The sequence below is a fragment of the Hesperophylax consimilis genome, chromosome 28 (genome assembly GCF_061612785.1).
Source record: "Hesperophylax consimilis isolate HC1 chromosome 28, BYU_Hcon_1.0, whole genome shotgun sequence".
Taxonomy (NCBI): Eukaryota; Metazoa; Arthropoda; class Insecta; order Trichoptera; family Limnephilidae; genus Hesperophylax; species Hesperophylax consimilis.
In genome coordinates this window covers 14458887-14477602 of record NC_142863.1, presented here as the reverse complement: position 1 = coordinate 14477602, position 18716 = coordinate 14458887, and the positions used below count along the sequence as shown (strand labels likewise).

Below are 18716 nucleotides of genomic sequence, written 5' to 3'. Positions count from 1 at the left end.
AATATGACGTGAATCCAGATCAATCCGTCTAATTCCAGCCATAAAAAATCATTAATCATCTCTTTTTTGCATTTCGTTTGCATCTTTCCAACGGATGCGGACGCCACAAAGGACAGTGACGGTACGAAAAAAATGATTGAAGATACAATTCGGCCATCTGAACTAGGCGTTCGGGTCACGGGAATAAAAAAAATAAGAAATAAAGGCATCCTGATCAATACGGCAACCACGGGCGAACAACAAAAGCTATTAAATGCACCTTGCTTCGACAACTCGAGCAAACTGAAGGCCCGACTACCGTCAAAGCGTCTACCGAGACTGATATTCTTTAATGTTCCCCGGGACCTGACCGACGAAGATTTTTTAAGGATGGCTCTCACTGGTATTCCCAACGTTGAAAACATTGAAGAAACTATTGCAGGCTGTAAACTAAGTCACCTGGCTGGTGCTCGCACAGGTAACGCTTGTCACCGTATCTACGCAGTACCCGCTACCGTACGTAAATTTCTAGTCGAGCAAGAGAAAGTATTTATAAGCTGGACTATTTGCCGCGTCCGAGATTTTATTGGCCTTACTGTCTGCACCAAATGCTACATGATTGGTCACTCATACAAGTATTGCAGAGATACCAAACCCACATGTGGACATTGTGCTCAACAGAATCATACTGGTGAGTCCTGCCCAAATTCCACCATCAAACCAGTTTGCGCGACATGCACCAGATTTGGTAAGCCTGCTGATCACTCAACTGGAGATAGGGACAACTGCCCGGCCTACATCGCTGCACTCAAGAACGACCTTGCAACTATAGATTATGGAGTGTAACATACATGAGCATAAGTGCCTCACCATCGAGAATTATAATCCCGTGACGAACTGTCTACGAATAATGTATATGAACGCGAGAAGCATCCGTAATAAGTTTGATGAGATCGAAGAAAAAGTAAGAAGTTCGCGGTACATTGTACACGTGCTCGTCATTACGGAAACGTGGCTTAAGATTGGAGAGGAAAAGTTTTACTCCCTGAATGGTTACAAAAGTGTTTTTTCTTCTCGCCCCAACGAAGGAGGAGGCGGCGTAGCAATATATGTGATTGATACTATGAAGTGTGCAATTATTGAAAATTTCTCAAATGAAAATTCCTTTTTAGGTATAACGCTTAGTAGCAGTGATAGGAAACCAGTTAACATCTATGCTATCTATCGAAAACCCAACACAAATATGCAGGATTTTCCAATACATCTAGAAAAAATACTGAACGAAAGTAGACAAGATACATTAATATTCGGAGACTTTAACATTGACATATCCATATCCACACACTCTTCATTAAATTTTTGCAACATCTTACAATCTTACAATTTTTCAATACATAACAAAACATTTCCCACGAGAGTCACTGATACAAGCTGCACCTTAATAGATCACATCTTATCAAATAGGCAAAACATTCAGACTACTATATCGAATATTGATGATCCACTTAGTGACCATAATATACTTATTGTTGATTATAAGAACAACTTAAAAAAATGTTTTAATAATAGAACCAAATCCCGGATTACGAGACCTATCATCAACAGTATGTCAGTAAAATCCTATCTTCTTGATAACAATTTCACGATCAACTTAAGCAACTCAGAAGACCCTTTTAAAAGTTTCAATTATCACATTAAAAAGGCAATAGAATCAGGTACAACTACACCAAAAACAGGATTAAGAAGTCGGGTACAACTGAATACTCCGTGGTTTGATTCCAAATTAAATACATTAATCAAAGAACGAAACCAGATTCACAAGCAGTGGAAACAAGACCCTGGTAATCTTACTCTTGTAACACTTAAAAAGAGATTGAGAAATACCATTACTAATTATAGGCGAAATCTAAAACACAAATATTATGCGAACAGCTTTCAACAAAACCAAAATAACCCCACTAAAACCTGGAAAATCATAAACTCTATTCTATCAAACCGAACACATAAACCAACTAACGAAATAGAATCTCTCGTGGTAAATGACTGCGTAATTAAGGATCCGAGCCAAATAGCATCCGCATTTAATGAGTTTTTTCTCTCAATAGGAAAAAAGCTAGCAGCTACCATTCCGTCATTCCCGGATGACTGTAATACCGTATTTGTGGAACCGAAGGCTTGCCAATCCTTGTACATGGCTAGGACAAACAAAGATGAGGTACTGAGGATCATCTCTAAAACTAAGCTGAAAGCAGCACCGGGACTCGATGGAGTAACACCATCAGTTCTTAAGACTTGTAAAGAAGAATTAGCGGGTCACCTTACAGAACTTTTTAATTGGTCACTGTCCTCGGGAAAGTTTCCAAATGAATTAAAGTTAGCGAAGATAATACCTATACACAAAGGAGACTGTAAAACATGTATCTCTAACTACCGTCCTATATCACTTCTATCGGTTTTTTCAAAAGTATTTGAGACCATAATCAAAGATAGACTCCTAAAATACATATCTGCGAATAATATCCTTACACCACAACAATATGGCTTTCGGAAAAATTCTAGTACTCAATGTGCCGCCTTTGATTTTATCTCCAACCTTCAACAGTATATAGACCAGGGTGAATATGTGGCAGCCATATTTATAGATCTCAAAAAAGCCTTTGATACGGTCGATCATGAAATACTCTTAAAGAAATTGGAATATTTGGGAATTGTTGGGAAGCCCCTAAATCTCCTCCGAAGCTACTTAGATGATAGATTTTGTCTTGTTGAAGTCAAAGGTGTCTCGAGTGGCTTAGGTAAAATCACATGTGGAGTGCCACAGGGATCAATTCTTGGGCCTCTGCTTTTCTTGCTATATGTCAATGACATAACTAAATGTGGTATCTCTGGAAACCTCCAACTTTATGCGGATGACACTGTAATCTATTATCACAGTACAAGCCTGAGTGACCTGGAGTCTCAAATGAATGTAGATGTCTCAATTCTAGCTAATTGGCTGCGTATTAATAAATTGAGCCTCAATATAAAAAAAACGCACTACCTAACTTTCGGTAATAAGGATTATGTGCCAATGAATATCACACTTGGAACTGAGAAGCTCCAAAATATAGAAGTCACGAAATATTTAGGGCTATTAATAGACTCTAAACTTTCGTGGAATTCCCATGTTGAGCATGTGAAATCTAAAATATCCCCAATAACCGGCGTACTGTACCGACTCCAAGGTCTTCTCTCTACATCTCTACTAAGGGCCACATACTATGCAATGATTCACTCCCATCTGAGTTATTTAGTTAGTATCTGGGGCACTATTACTAAAAAACAAATATCAGAAATACAAGTGATTCAAAATCGAGCAATAAGGAATATCTACCGTCTACCGTGGGATATACATATCAAAGATATATATTTAAAGACAAACATACTTCCTTTTACGGTTCTACCTAAATACAATATCACTTGTACAATATTACAAATCATACATAGATCCTCACACACTAACATCAAACCAGCATTTAATTCAGACATACACCAGCACAAAACACGGTCCCAAAATCTAATACACCTAGCATCGTCTACCCACACAACAAAATTTGGTATTAACTCATTACAATATATTGCATATAGACAATACAATGCATTACCTAATGAAATAAAGCAATCAGTAACTAACAAAAAAATATTAGTTAAAACGCTTAAAGATTATTTCCTGAAAATGTTTTTAAACCAGTGAATTTTCGCTCGCTTTCATATGTTGGTTTACTATGTTTCATGTGTATAGATGTCTCTCAGTATTTCTAAAATCTCTATTCTTAACAATGTATTTTTCCTTTTTTATTTATTTTTCTTTTCCTTTTCAATATGTTGTATTTTTTTTAAAGTGTAATATCCTTGTAAAATGTATTTTATGTGTCTGTACTTCCCGTAATGAGTTTTATCTCAACTCATTGGGAATAATGTGTTACTTACCATGTTTTTTGTAATACATTATAAATAAATAAATAAAAAAAAAAAAAAAAAAAAAAAAAAAATCTCTCGATAGCGCCATTAATCCATTCACCGTAACTGTTGCTCCAGCCTCATTTTCTAAAAAGTAAGGTCCAATGACTCCGCCGGAACATAAACCGCACCAAACATGCACACGTTGAGGATAAAGAGGCATTATAACAATAATTCTTGGATATTCCGAGCCCCAGATGCGACAATTTTGCTTGTTGACGAAGCCACCGAGGTGGAAATGGGCCTCATCACTCAAGGTGATTTGCATTTGATTCACTCAAGTGAATTTTGATAATTTCAATGCGTTGTTGAAGCGTGTATCATTCCATTTTTATTAATGGCGTAGTTTCTACTTCAAATGTCAAAAAATGACAGCTTTAAAAGTAACATCTACCGAAATAGCGGGCTATTCAAAATAACACCTCTTATTGGAAAATCCTGTACAATTAAAAGGGAATTATTTTTGCAAGAGAATAGGAAGTTTAATGAAGAGTGTAAATATATTTTCAAACAGACAGACTAAGGACAGGTTGTTTGGGAGAATTTGAATAATTCTTCATATTACAAATTTAATTTTCAAGTTCTGTGAAAGTTCTGTTATTAATTCAGTTCTATCAAGCAACTAGCCCATAATAATATAATAACAGAACTTGAATATCCTCAACACAGGCTTGTCCTAGTGAGGTTAAAAATTATAACCTAAAAAAAGATACAATGTAAAGAAACGATAAATAAATAAATAAATAACTTTCAACAAAAACTTTATATTACGCTGATGCGATTATTTTTATTTTCTATTATCCCTAGCATTATCTATTTTTTTATTTGTATCCTACCTTATTTTTATCTTTATGTTTACAAGATTCACCTACTCCAATTCCTTTCCTGTATGTGATCAAGTACATAATATTATATATTCAGTATTGGTTATTTATGAAGGGAAAGAACTATTTTAAAGAATACCTGACATCATTAAATAAGTTCATTTGCTTTATTGTTATTTTTTTCATTTCAATTCTGTTTAAAATTTTTTTTAAATAATTATTTAATTTATCTTTATTTTCATCGCTTTCTTATTTTCAGTTAAAACTATTTAACCTATACCTATTTTACAACCGAATGAATCATGTATTACATGTATATAATTATACACAAATTTCGACTACCATAATACGGACATGTGTCTAGTGTGGTAGTCGAAAAGCATGTAAAAAACCTGTATCCTAATATATTTTTATGAATAAAGAAAAAAAAAAAAAAAAAAAAAAAATAGGACTTTCACAGAACCCGAAAATGAACATTGAAATTTGTTGAATTGTTCAAATTCTCTGAAACAACCCGTCCTTTCAGTGATTTGATAAATATTTCATAAATACATCGATAAAAATTGAAATATGATTTTTACTGGAAGTTTCACGTCATTAAGTAATGCGTTGTATTTTGTATTATTGTTGATTAACAGAATAGAAAGGTGGTTGGTGCTCATAGGGAAATATACATAAAAGGGGACGATATTTCTAAGAATTGACTAATCGTTTTAGAATACCTACCATAAATACATTTCCATTTATTTGGCAATTATTATTGTTAACGATAAGTACCTCTACAGTTTCCGCAATTAAGCGATTACTGGTAAGCTATTACTGTAACTGTTTTCAGTTGTGATTTCAACGTTGAAAAATTATATTAAAAAACAATCGGGGTTACCTACAGTAGTTATGAGACATTATTAAACTAGAATTAAGAAACCAAATTAAGTCAATTTGCAAAATTGATGTCAGGAAGTGGGTTAATTTCCGCTTCAAAAAACAGGAGGCCAAATCCCACCCTATAATGTACATAATAATATATTTATATTACCTGGTCTTCCTGACTCTCCCTTGTCTCCAGCTCGTCCTGGCAATCCTAAACCTTCCGGTCCTGGTGCTCCTAAAAAACAATTCATTAGTTTAGGTATTAACTATAAGTAATATTTAAATTTTAAGATATATCCGTTTATTTGTCTATTGCAGCAAAAACACTCAGAACAATAGAAATTACACTGGCTTCTTGACTCATGACTGCACATCTTTGTCTGTGTGAGTTTTTGAGGTTGCTTTCGAATACGTTTTTTATAGCTATATTATTATTAATGTCACCTGTGACACGTAAAAACAAGTTTTTTAAAAACAGTCCCATCTGTTGAACGTAAAAGAAAAACGCGCAATTGTATCTCGGTCTGAACATACAGACTCGGGCACAGCAAAGCGTGGCCGGGTACAGCAAGTAAATAATATTTTTTTATATTGTACGTAAGTATGTTATAATAAATTAGTCATTTGTAAACTTGATGTAAAAATGGCTACAATATAATTAATAAATAAATATCTTCAGATGTGTGTTTAAGAAGTGTCATATTCAAATTTGAGTTCACAAACAAAATAAAGTTCGTAATTCATTTAGGCAAAAAGCTGAGATAAAATGTCTTGGATTGAAGCATAGATAATAGAAACAAATAGATATATGGCAATGTCGCCGAGTTACGACCAAACTGCACGTACTATCAAAGCGGCAAGAGCCAATGAAAGTTGTTATGCATTTGGTGTGTAGGTAAAAACAAAGGCGGGGTGCCACACTGGTTGGGCCCAGAACTAGACCGTCTACAAAATCGAAAAAAATTACATTTTTTTAAAATACTTATAGCGGTTTTAGATAGATAAATGATTGATAGATTTTACGTTGAAAAAAAAAATTGTTTCTCTGTATATTTAAAATAATATCAATGTACGGGTTCGGGCAGAGATATTTTTTAAAATCAAAATGTGGAATATTTCGTGGTGCAAATTTAAAGCATATGAACTAGTTTATATATAGCATATTAAATATATAACCGAAAAGGTTTTTTCTTAAGCTTTAATTATATGTATTTTTAATATTAAAAAATTAAAATTAAATTTGAAGCAAATGATACGTAAACCAGATTTTGATAAAGTTTAGGTAAACTTTTAACTGTGTTAAAAAAAGTCTGCGGATTTTTTGCGCAACAGCATCAAAAAACGGTTTTGCCACTGCTCTTTTTATCAGAAAATGAACTTGTCGCAGTACCTGCAAACGATGAATTGTTTTTAAATGACATGCTTAAAATCAAAAAAATTGGAAAGTTTTTTATTTAGGTAAGGAAATTTTATTGGTTATTAATTGCCCTAAATGTTAAAAATTCGAATAATCCGAAAGCAATTTTGATCAATGAATCAAATAATATAATTATATGATATGTTTAGACCGAGTTAAATCGTTAAAGAACACAAAAATACTTAATTATGCTGGGAAAAGTAACCCCTGAGTCATCATTTGGAAATAACTCACTTTGGATTTTAGTCAAATTTAAACATTGCAGTAAATGAGGAACCATCAAAGGGTAATGAACAACCATTAATAATTCCATGCATAGGTAATAAAAATAAAAGCAATTAGTTTTTCCTTATAAATACCTACCTATATAGAAATAATATAAATGTGTCGTTTGATATCGTATTTGTTCGATTACATTCCATTTTCGGTAAAAATGAGTGAGTTTAATGTGAAAAAACATTTTTTGCTAATCCTGTTTGTACTGCTGATATAACTGGTTTTCTATAATTTTACAGACCATGGCATGCGGAAGAGTCATAAATGCAAATAAATTTGAGTATACGAAGATAACCGCAAAGTTGTATGTTAGCAAGTACAACTGGTATTACATGCCAGCTTTGGTGCATAAAATATTATTGCACAGAGAAAATATTATTAGGCATAATTCAATTTTACCACTTGGACAGTTATCTGAAGATGCTCAGGAATCTAGAAATAAGAACTATAAGATATATAGGTTACACCATGGTATAAAGTGTTCAAGATCTGCAACAAACGAAGATGATCTGCATTCTTTGCTCTATTCATCAGATCCATTCATTTCTAGCATACGAATGCCCGTTACGAAAAAGACGCTGGAGCTAGATGACGAGGCTAAAGACCTTTTAGAATAATAAAGGATATACAATACATGTTTTACTTACATTTTATATTCCAGAAACAACAATTATTATTATTATTACAAGTGAATTTTTAAAATAAAAAATGTTTGTGTTTTAGTGACTGAATATATTAAGAATGCTTATAACATTTCACTAAATAAAAATATGAAATATAAAGATTGTTTAGTTTTTAAACAGCACACCAAATTTTATTTTTTTATGATTAGAAACAAAGAAGTTACAGATTTATCAGACGATAATGAGCGTTTGCAACCACTGTGCGCCGCTGTGTACAGATGCGAGCAGTATTAGTGCATATGGGTCAACGATGTTGGCAAAACACGTTTCATACTAATAATCGCTCGTGGCTTACCTCCATTACTTATTCGTGGTTTGTTTTAGTCATATTGTTTTATAATACATAATAAATAATATTATTAAGTTACCCGGAGTGCCCGCCACGCCCGGGGGTCCCTCTCTGGAGGCTCCCTCGGGGCCCCTATCACCTTTCTCGCCGCGGTCTCCCCTCTCGCCCAGGGGCCCCGCGGGACCCGGGGCTCCGCCAGGGCCGGGGAAGCCTCGCTCGCCCTGGAGTCCAGCTGGGCCCTGGTCACCTGGAATTAAAAATATTAATTAGATAAATCATTTAATGAAATCTGTATAATCCTACCTATTAGCCTAGTCCACACCCGGGAGTCGTGTGACGCTAGGACTACACAAGTGCAAACAAGAACTAAGCAATAGTAACACTAATGGAAATGTCCGAATATATTATTATACGCATTAATGATTTCGTACACTTTCATTGACCCTTTTGAAAGTTTTATTATTTATAAAGGGTAAGAGGTGTTATTTTGATATTTAAAGAGCTATCGAGAGATGATTAATGATTTTTTATGGCTGGAATTGGGTGGTATTGATCTGGACAACGTTTAATTTCAACAAAACGGCGCTACGTGCCATACAAGCAATGAAACCATTGATCTTTTACGGGAAAAGTTTCCGGACCGTGTTATCTCTCGAAGAGGTGATCACAATTGGCCACCGAGATCTTGTGAATTAACACCTTGCGACTTCTTCCTTTGAGGCCACGTGAAAGAGAAGGTCTACGCCAACAGCCCAGCGTCGATTCAAGACCTCAAAGATGGAATTCGTCAGGCTATCGAGGACATAAGGCAGCCACTTTGCGATTTGGTTAAGTAAAATTTTATGAAAAGGATATGGTCCTGTAGGCGTGGTCGTGGTGGTCATTTGACTGATGTTATTTTTCACTATTAACGGCATACCTTCCTCTTTATAATGAAATAAACATTCGATCAATTATATTTAAAAATGGCATTTTTCTTTGAATATTATTATAATAACACCTATTATTGGAAACCCCTGTAGTTTGTAGTTGGGAATGTGTGTTTTTTGAGGGTGAACTTTTTGAACATCTAGCGCAGTCCATCGATAAAGGATTTATCGATAATTTCGATAACTTGTCATCGTTCCAGACTGCAGATCGATAACGTACAAACAACACTTCACGTCGAATGAATTAAGAACAATTACGAACGATGACAAGTTACCGACATTATCGATGAGTATCAAGGCGATGCACTACGTCGTGTAATATTTTAAATTGAGCCGCTATCAATAAAAACCCTTAAGTAGATGGCGATAAGGTTTAAATTCCCGCTTAACACCATCCGCCTGTTTTGATTTATGCAAGAAATAAACATGGCCAAAAAGTGTCTTTTATTTTATTTTGTGGATGTTCAGCCATAAATATTTAATTTTTTTTCGATCATTTTATAAATAACTTATTTTTCCACATTATACAATGAAATCATAACCGAAAATGGGTTCATAAGTAGGAGATTTTGAACTTTAAAGCAGTTTTCATAGGCCTTTACATTATATTTTTCTGGGCTTATAAAAAGACTAATCTAAAAAATACTCAATTATTTCAAAGGCCAAGATGTATTCTACTCGCAGTATTTAATTAAAGCATCTGAAACATTTCTAGGCAACCAAATTTTCAAACCAAAAACACATGATTTTGCATTACTACGTATGGCATCGCTTTAATATAAATGTAAGGCAGATTTATAACAAGTTTCTCGTTAATTTTTTAAGTTTCAAAAAAATATATGTTATTTTTGAAGATAATATCCATGCATTTGTTACGCCAAAACATTAATTATGTGAAATTCACTCGATAGAAAAAAATCGCAAAATAAGCTCCGAAAATTATTAAAAACACGTTTTGCGCTGTTATTTAATATGTTATAGGCATGAAAAAATTCACACTGTATATTTAAATACTACTAAAGCATTTTGTCAAGTCATTTTTTGTTATATTTTAAATGAGTCGTGTTTTATTAAATATTTTCACCATTTTCGCTTAATTATTATCGTTTTTTAATATTAGCGCGCTCCCTCTAACATTCGTATTTACAAATCTTCCTTACAAACCGTCTTTGAACGCTTACTACGAGGCCTTAAACGTAACGAATAAGTTTTAGAAAGGGCTGTTCATATTGTATGTTAGTAGATAGAATGGACGGAGAAAGGAATGTAAGGGAAATATAATATATCTCGATATTTAAAGAGTTAAGGCGGTGCCATACGTAATAATGCAAAATCATGTGTTTTTGGTTTGAAAATTTGGTCCCCTAGAAATGTTTCAGATGCTTTAATTAAATACTGCTAGTAGAATACATCTTGACCTTTGAAATAATCGAGTTTTTTTTAGATAAGTCTTGTTATAAACCCAGAAAAAAATAATGTAAATGGCCTATGAAAACTGCTTTAAAGTTCAAAATCGTCTACTTACGAACCCATTTTCGGTTATAATTTTATTTAATAATGTGGCAAATTAAGTTATCTATAAAATGATCGAAAAAAATTTAAATATTTATGTCTGAACATCCACAAAATAAAATAAAAGGCACTTTTTGGCCATATTTTTTTCCTGCATAAATCAAAACAGGCGGATGGTGTTAAGCGGGAATTTAAACCTTATCGCCATCTACGTAAGGGTTGTTATTGATGGCGGCTCAATTTAAAATATAACACGACGTAGTGCATCGCCTTAAACCAAAAGAGTAGTACGTATCCTCTTTGCCTACCACTGCGGAGAATCGGCGTGATGGTTAGTTAAATATATTTTTATGTGAAACTGTCTGGAGCCAGTGATACTATGGAATCCCCGATTGGGGTACGTTGTGAAGCTGAAGGTATGGGTAGGGGAAGGAGGTGGGAAAGATGAAGGTGGGGAAGTACCAGGTCTATTCAGATCTGGTCAACAAACACAGCCAAAGCCGTTTCAAGCAACGTTTCAACTGAATTAAAATGGCGTTCTTACAGCAGGGTGATACTGACAGTATCTTCCTCTCTGAAACGTGCCGCGAGTACATACTCTATATTTTAATTTAAATTGATAAATTGTGCAACAACACAAATTAATCAAATAATATTTACTTGATTTGAGCCCTCGTCCTTCAGCTTGCTATTCAAGAGACTTCATTTACTTCATTTTTTCACCTGAAACAACCAACTGTATTTTGTATGAGAAAGGCATTGTAAATGCTAACTCTCTCACTAGATGGTGTCGAGACAAATTGTCTACATTTTTTGGTGAAAATACTAGAACTTGTCAAATATTAATTTTTTTTTTTTTGGTAAAATAATGTTTAAGACAAGATTTTTTATGCATAGCACAAAGGGTAACAATTATTTTATAAGCAATAATTATTAGCCTGAAACACTCATCCACATTGAAAAATCTCCTGATAAAAGATACAGATGTAACAAGCAGTAATTGTTGAATGAAACACTAGTATATATTGAATTATTTCGCGGATAAGAGATAAGCCGCCATAGCTGCATAAGGAAATCGAAAGGACACGGGTTCAAGTCCCGTTGGCGTCATGTATCTTTTATCAGGAGATTTTGATACCCTTATGAATAATGAATAATTGTTACCCTTTGTGCTATGCATAAAAGATCTTGTCTTAAACATTAGTTTACCAAAAAAATAATAATTAATAGCAGAATCTATTTGAATAAAGATTAAGTTATTTGGCGGTTCATCGTCTCTGCCTAGTACTACGGAGAATTAGCTCATTGGTTAGTTAGTTAGAAACGCTTAATTCCTTTTGTTATGTTTGTCCAGTTAATGTCAGTGGGTTATTTACGTCATTAGTAATTTTGACAATAATAATAAAGCCAAAACATTACCATGGGTTTTCCAAATGCCTTCTGTTCGAGGATTTCGCGGTAAACCAAACGTAATTACGACAGGTAATTATAGCAACTAATTACAGTCAAGAAATAGAATGAATAATTGGGAAAAACGTTCTACTAATTGGTTGGTAATAGTCCCGGTTGACGATGGCTTATTAATTGTTATTTGTTTAGAATAGGGGTTCCTAACACTCCGGCAAGCAGATATATTTTTCTTACATTAACCCCACACAGCAGTCATCTTTGGGATTGCTGTGTAGTGGGGTTTTTCCGGGAGCAAACGGCCACAATGGTCTTTTTTATATTTAACGGCAGTATAAAGTAAAGTAAAAAGATACAATATCAAGTAAAATATAAAGTGATGTAGTTTGTTATCAGTCCTCCTCACTAGGTATTCCTAGTTTGTTGTATGTGTGTTGATCATGATTTCCTCATCTTCTAAATTGTTGGTTCCCACAAAATATAAAATAAATTAAGCAAAAAGTATTTATGTTTGTTGTCTGTAGGTTGCATTGGGGTTACTTCATAAATTTAATGATTTCCTCATCTTCATGTTTAGTTAGCCATAATTTGATTTTGTCTATTTTAAAATTTTTTATATCCATGGTGTTTTTAATTTCAATAGGAAGGGCATTATATAATTTTATACCATGAAAATAGTGGTGTTTCTGGGAAGACTGTTGACTAGCAAGCCAAAGATCGCGGGTTCAAATTCCGGCGTGTAAAATTTTTTATTATATGCTATTTCACAAATTTACTCATTTAAAAATTAATATATATATATGGCATATTTGCAGTACGTTCTATAGCGGAAGATACTATCAGTACAGATCACAGATCATCTTTGGGGATGCTGTGTGGAGGGTCATTTCAGGGACAGAAAGGAGGGGAAGTTCTGGAAAGGAAAAAAAAACACCTATTGCAGGGGTGTTTGTTATCCAATAATTAGTTTCCGGGGCGGCGGTACCCATACCCGCCTCCCAAATTGAAAGCCTCACTGTCATGAATGGTTGTTTAAGGATTGAATAATGCACGAGAGTACCAATTGCTCGCAGTCAGTTTTACTATGGTATATCTTAGTTTTGTGGCTAAATGGAGAATAGAGAGGAAGGAGATAGTTGGGAAGTACCTGGCTATTCGGATCAAGTCACGAAACATGGCTAATGCGATCTCAAGCAATGATTTAATTCTGACTGGTGGTTTTTTATCAGGCGCCCTAGGGAATGACCCGAAAAAATCATTATGGAAATGATTTTAGAACTGTTTTTTTAACACATCTGAATAGCTAGACTTATTCTACCATCACCCCCCCCCCCCCCTCCCCCTCAATGCTAAAGTCCCACCGGCTCCGGGAAGTTTGAACTCCTGCGCGGTATTCACATAAAAAATAAACATTAATGAATGTGTAAAAACGTTATAAATCTGTTTACATCGACTTCCGCACACTTCAAACAAAAATACCGAAAATTCAAATAACTTAGTGTGTGCGTTAGTTCTGCGTAAAATCTGTTCAAGGAACTCAGATTAGCTTTGAATTTAAGTGTCATTGTCAAAATTTTAACTGATTGTTTAAAGAATTCAGACAAACCATAAAGTAGCTACCTACCTATAGAATTAAAACTAAGATTTTCAACAATTCAGTCTATCCCGTGATTTTTCACAGGTGTGCGCTATGAGAATAATAAAGATTTTATTACATTTTAGATTACATCAAACACTGTAAGAATAATAATTTAAGTTATTAATACAAGAAACAATACAAATATTGCATCAAATTGTTAATATACATTATAACCTTAAGGAGATGCACTACGACGTGTAATATTTTGAATCGAGCCACCATCAATATCTCCTTACGTAGATGGCTATAAGGCTTAAATTCCCGCTTAACGCCATCCAGCTGTTTTGATTTAGGCAAGCTTAAAACATGGCCAAAAAGTGCCTTTTATTTTATTTTGTGGATGTTCAGGCATAAATAATTAAATGTTTTCCGATCACTTTATAAATAACTTAATTTGCCACATTATACAATAAAACCATAACCGAAAATGGGTTCGTAAGTAGGAAATTTTGAACTTTAAAGCAGTTATCATAGGCCTTATAAATTATTTTTTTCTGGGCTTATAAAAAGACCTATGTAAAAAAATACTCGATCATTTCAAAGGCCAAGACGTATTATACTCGCGGTATTTATTTAAAGCATCTAAAACAATTCTAGGCGACCAAATTTTAAAACCAAAATCACATGATTCTACGTAGTGCATCGCCTTAAAAAATGAACTTAAATAATAATAATATTTTCTAGGACCTTTCCAGCGACCATTCTGTATTACATCCTCCCCCGCCTCCCCCAGTTCTATGTTGTGTGGCCACACCCCCTACACTGCACTGATAAGGGCTATCGGGGGGATGGTATATAAACCCCTAATTAAGGGCTAGCAGACCATTCGAAGTGGTGACCTCGCTGAAGACACTTTTCTTCAGGAGGTCTGGTGACTGTGAGTGTGACTAGTGTCTGTGGAGTGCAGTTTCATTGTTAACATGGATTAAGTTATCATCAGCATCGTGTATCGAGATTCTATGGTAAGTTTAAGTTACTTTACATTATTTCTGCTGTTTTAATCTTAAATCTTCAGGCCTCTGATATATTTGCCGTCATAAAATCGTAGATTGTGTTTGTATTTTTGCCTCTCAATAAAATCAAAATATATTGGATATTTGTTAACGTATCCAAAATTATTAAATGGAGTTAAAAGCTGGTGAAATAAATAATAATAATTAACTTAAGGCGATGCCATACATAGTAATGCAAAATCATGTGTTTTTGGTTTGAAAATTTAGTCGCCTAAAAATGTTTCAGATGCTTTAATTAAATACTGCGAGTAGAATACATGTTGGCCTTTGAAATAATCGAGTATTTTTTAGACAAGTCTTTTTATAAGCCCTGAAAAAAATAATGTAAAGGCTTATGAAAACTGTTCAAAATCTCCTACTTACGAACCCATTTTCGGTTATGATTTTATTGTATAATGTGGCAAATTAAGTTATTAAAATAAATATTTATGTCTTAACATCCACAAAATAAAATAAAAGGCACTTTTTGGCCATGTTTTTTTCTTGCATAAATCAAAACAGGCGGCTGGTGTTAAGCGGGAATTTAAACCTTATCGCCATCTACGTAAGGGTTGTTATTGATAGCGGCTCAATTTAAAATATTACACGACGTAGTCCATCGCCTTAATAGAAATAAACATAATTATAAGGATAACAATTTTGAAATCAAACATAAAACGGCTCAACTTACGTTTTTCGTCTGAACATTGAACTAAAATTACTTAACCAAAAAAATCACATATTTTACTAGACTCTTACTCGTTTCATATAAAAATAATAAAACCTATAATAATTTTTCACTCAAATACGGTCGGAACCTTTGTTTTCATAGAACTGTACATTTGAATTATTTTGATGATTAAATATAAAGCTTGGTGTTTTCTCTTTCCAACACTGTTTGGAACCATATGGTTCATATTTCTACCTATGTCAGTAAGGGAGGCACAACGATTTTTATGAGACCATGTGTATGGATTCTAATATTTAAATATCTTAAAAAATTTCAAGTTTAATTAGTAGTTGTTTTTTTTTAAATGTCATTAAATCTATGATTCAATCGCGGAATTAAGCTTTACTACCATAACATGCCATCAATCTATGATTCAATCTCGGAGTTATGCTCTACTAACATCAATCTATGATTCAATCTCAGAGTTATGCTCTAAAAACATCAATCTATGATTCAGTGGTGCAGTTAAGTTCTACTACCATAAAATAAGTACTTTTTTCTGCGTTTTCCATTTTATAATGTCTACCTTGCCTTTTTTTAATTTTAGAATATTATATTTTAAAATGTTAATAGAAACCTAAATTAATATATTATGTATTTATTTTATACATAGTCCATTAAATTATTTAAAAACATCGTTCTGGCAATATTATCAAATTATTGGTTTTTCGAAGGCCTTTTTAGGGGCTTTTACATATGCATAGTAATAATACGTAGTTATTATTCATGAATTTTAGCAACAAATTGAAAATGTCCACCGAGTTGGTAGAGTCATTTCCCTCCATTAGTATTCTATTTATTTATTTAAAGTTCAACATAATTAAAAAACGCATTTGTTAAAAATTGACACAACGGTGCATTCGAATATGCGTGTGTTTTTATATACCTATATTATATAGTTGTCACCTGTGACAGGCAATAAATGCTAGTATTTTATTAAAAAATTATTGCTTTTGATTTTCTCACCAGAAAAAAAACCCACTTTCGTACTAGTCGAGATATATTATATATTCACTTAATGGTGAAATATTTTGAATTGTCAAATTTTATTTTTAGTTTTATAAGGCAAATAATAAATTATTGCTTATAATACAGTGACACAATTAAAAGTGATCAAGAAAATCCAAGCTACATTAGGTTAGGTTTATATGTTAGTTTATTTTCATCGCTTTTTATGATTTGTATGCTGATTTTCCACCGTGTTGAGTTAAAAACGTTGGCTAAAGAAGGTGCACATCATAATAAATCACGATAAAACTTTTGGCAGTGAAAATCTGCAATCATATAATTTTTATTGATCTTGCGAATAGTTGGTATGTTCCGTCCATACATTCATATTCTAATGTAAGTTCGTAAGATGCCGGCTATTTGCTTGGCCATAATCATCATCTCAATCTTGTGCTACAACCCTCCTCATTTCATTTTACAATGCTCTTGTTGTGTTAACTTACATACAATAATATAATTCTGTACCCGATGTATTAAAATCATTGGATATCTATATAATCTTCAACAAGATGGTGTCTGCAAGCCATGATAGCTGTTGAATGCTCGGTAAATATCATCTTACAGGGCTACTTATTGTATGTCTGGTATTTGCCGGGCATTTGATGCCGTCTACTAATCATCAAACTTCCGATCATCTTCATTTGTTCATCGAATCAAAATGACTATCACCAAATCCCGGGAACCACTTTTATGGCATTTGGATGTCGTACAAGTGGTGCTTGGAGTTTGTTGAAGGTCTAACACTCTGGTTTCGCTTCCCACAATTAGGTGATAAACGTTGGTGGCTGTTGAATGCTCAGTACCTATCATCTTACAGGGCTGCTAATTGTATGTATGATTTGTGCCGGGCATTTAATGTCGTCTATTGATCATCAAACTTCCGATCGTCTTCACTCGCTCAGCATTAAACTGTACTATATGCTGTACAACTGTATCATCAATTTCCTGTCATGTTTATATTGTCTGCAACAAAAATCTATAGTTGCAAATCTTGGTGGCTGTTATATGCTCAGTCCATATCGTCTTCCGGGGCTATTTGTTGAACGTAGTACGGTGTGTGTTCGGCAATTAATGTCATATATTGATTAACAATCTTCTGAATGTATGCGTTCCTTCACAGTCCTAATTTGAGTGGATTTCAATCCAAAGCTTTATAATGTAGTACAGAAGAAGGTATTTGCTTGACCAACTTAATCATTTTCATAAAGAAAGGGTCTACAACATGTAACTGTTAAATGCTCATTTTATCTTACAGTGCTATTTATTCTATTATACTTACTAACATACAATAGTAAAATTGTGTACCCGATGAATTTAAAAAATATTGGCAATAATATCTATAGAATCTTCAACAAGACGGTGTCTGCAAGCCATGGTGGCTGTTGAATGCTCGGCACATATCGTCTTACAGGGTTGCTTATTGTATGTCTGGTATGTGCCGGGCATTTGATGCCGTTTACTAATCATCAAATTTCCGATCATCTTCACTTGCTCATCGAATCACAATGACCAAATCCCGGGAACCACCTTTATGGTACTCGGATGTCGTACAAGTGGTGCTTGGAGTTTGTTGTAGGTCTAACACTCCGGTCTCGCTTAGTCGTCGAATGGATTCCATCTCTTTCTTCAATCAAGTGTTATCTAATGTAGTTTTGTAGATCCAGATAGAGGTCGTACGTGACGTCATCGTTCTAGCATATTTTGTCTTTTTCGTTTTCATACAACACATGTGAGAAGCAAGAGGATGATATTCGATGAAGTATGTACGATCTCTCTCTGGGTTGCTGAGTTTCCTCTAGACAACACAACAACCACAAAACCAAAGGTCTTCAAGCTATTGTAAGTTAAACAGCATTCCTGGGTAAAAAAATGCGTAGTACGGTAAGAACTTGATATCTGCGGGACGATGTTTATCAATAACGCCCATCTTCAAGTTATGCAATGCACGAGTACATCTCTTCGTCTGATAAACTCACAACGCATCCATGGCGAATGGTTTTTGCGGATAGTTGGCAGTTCCTGTTTATACATTCCTTTTTCAATGTAGTACAGAACATGTTAACTATTTGCTTGACCGACTTCATCAATTTCGTAAGTCAAAGCTCTACAACATATGTGACGTTGAATGCTCATTTCATCTTACAGTGATGTTTATTCTATTA

General features: G+C 33.9%; 1 protein-coding gene across 4 annotated transcripts in view; it reads right to left on the bottom strand.

Moving 5' to 3' along the window:
- Positions 1–18716, bottom strand: part of LOC149410229 (uncharacterized) — a 104819-nt gene that overhangs the window by 3785 nt on the left and 82318 nt on the right. For all 4 annotated transcript variants that reach the window (XM_089648990.1, XM_089648989.1, XM_089648992.1 and 1 more), the window contains exons 21-22: positions 8417–8584; positions 5839–5907 (exon numbers count right to left, since the gene is read on the bottom strand). In XM_089648990.1, the coding sequence (XP_089505116.1) occupies positions 5839–5907; positions 8417–8584 (237 nt within the window). The remainder of the gene's footprint in view (positions 1–5838; positions 5908–8416; positions 8585–18716) is intronic.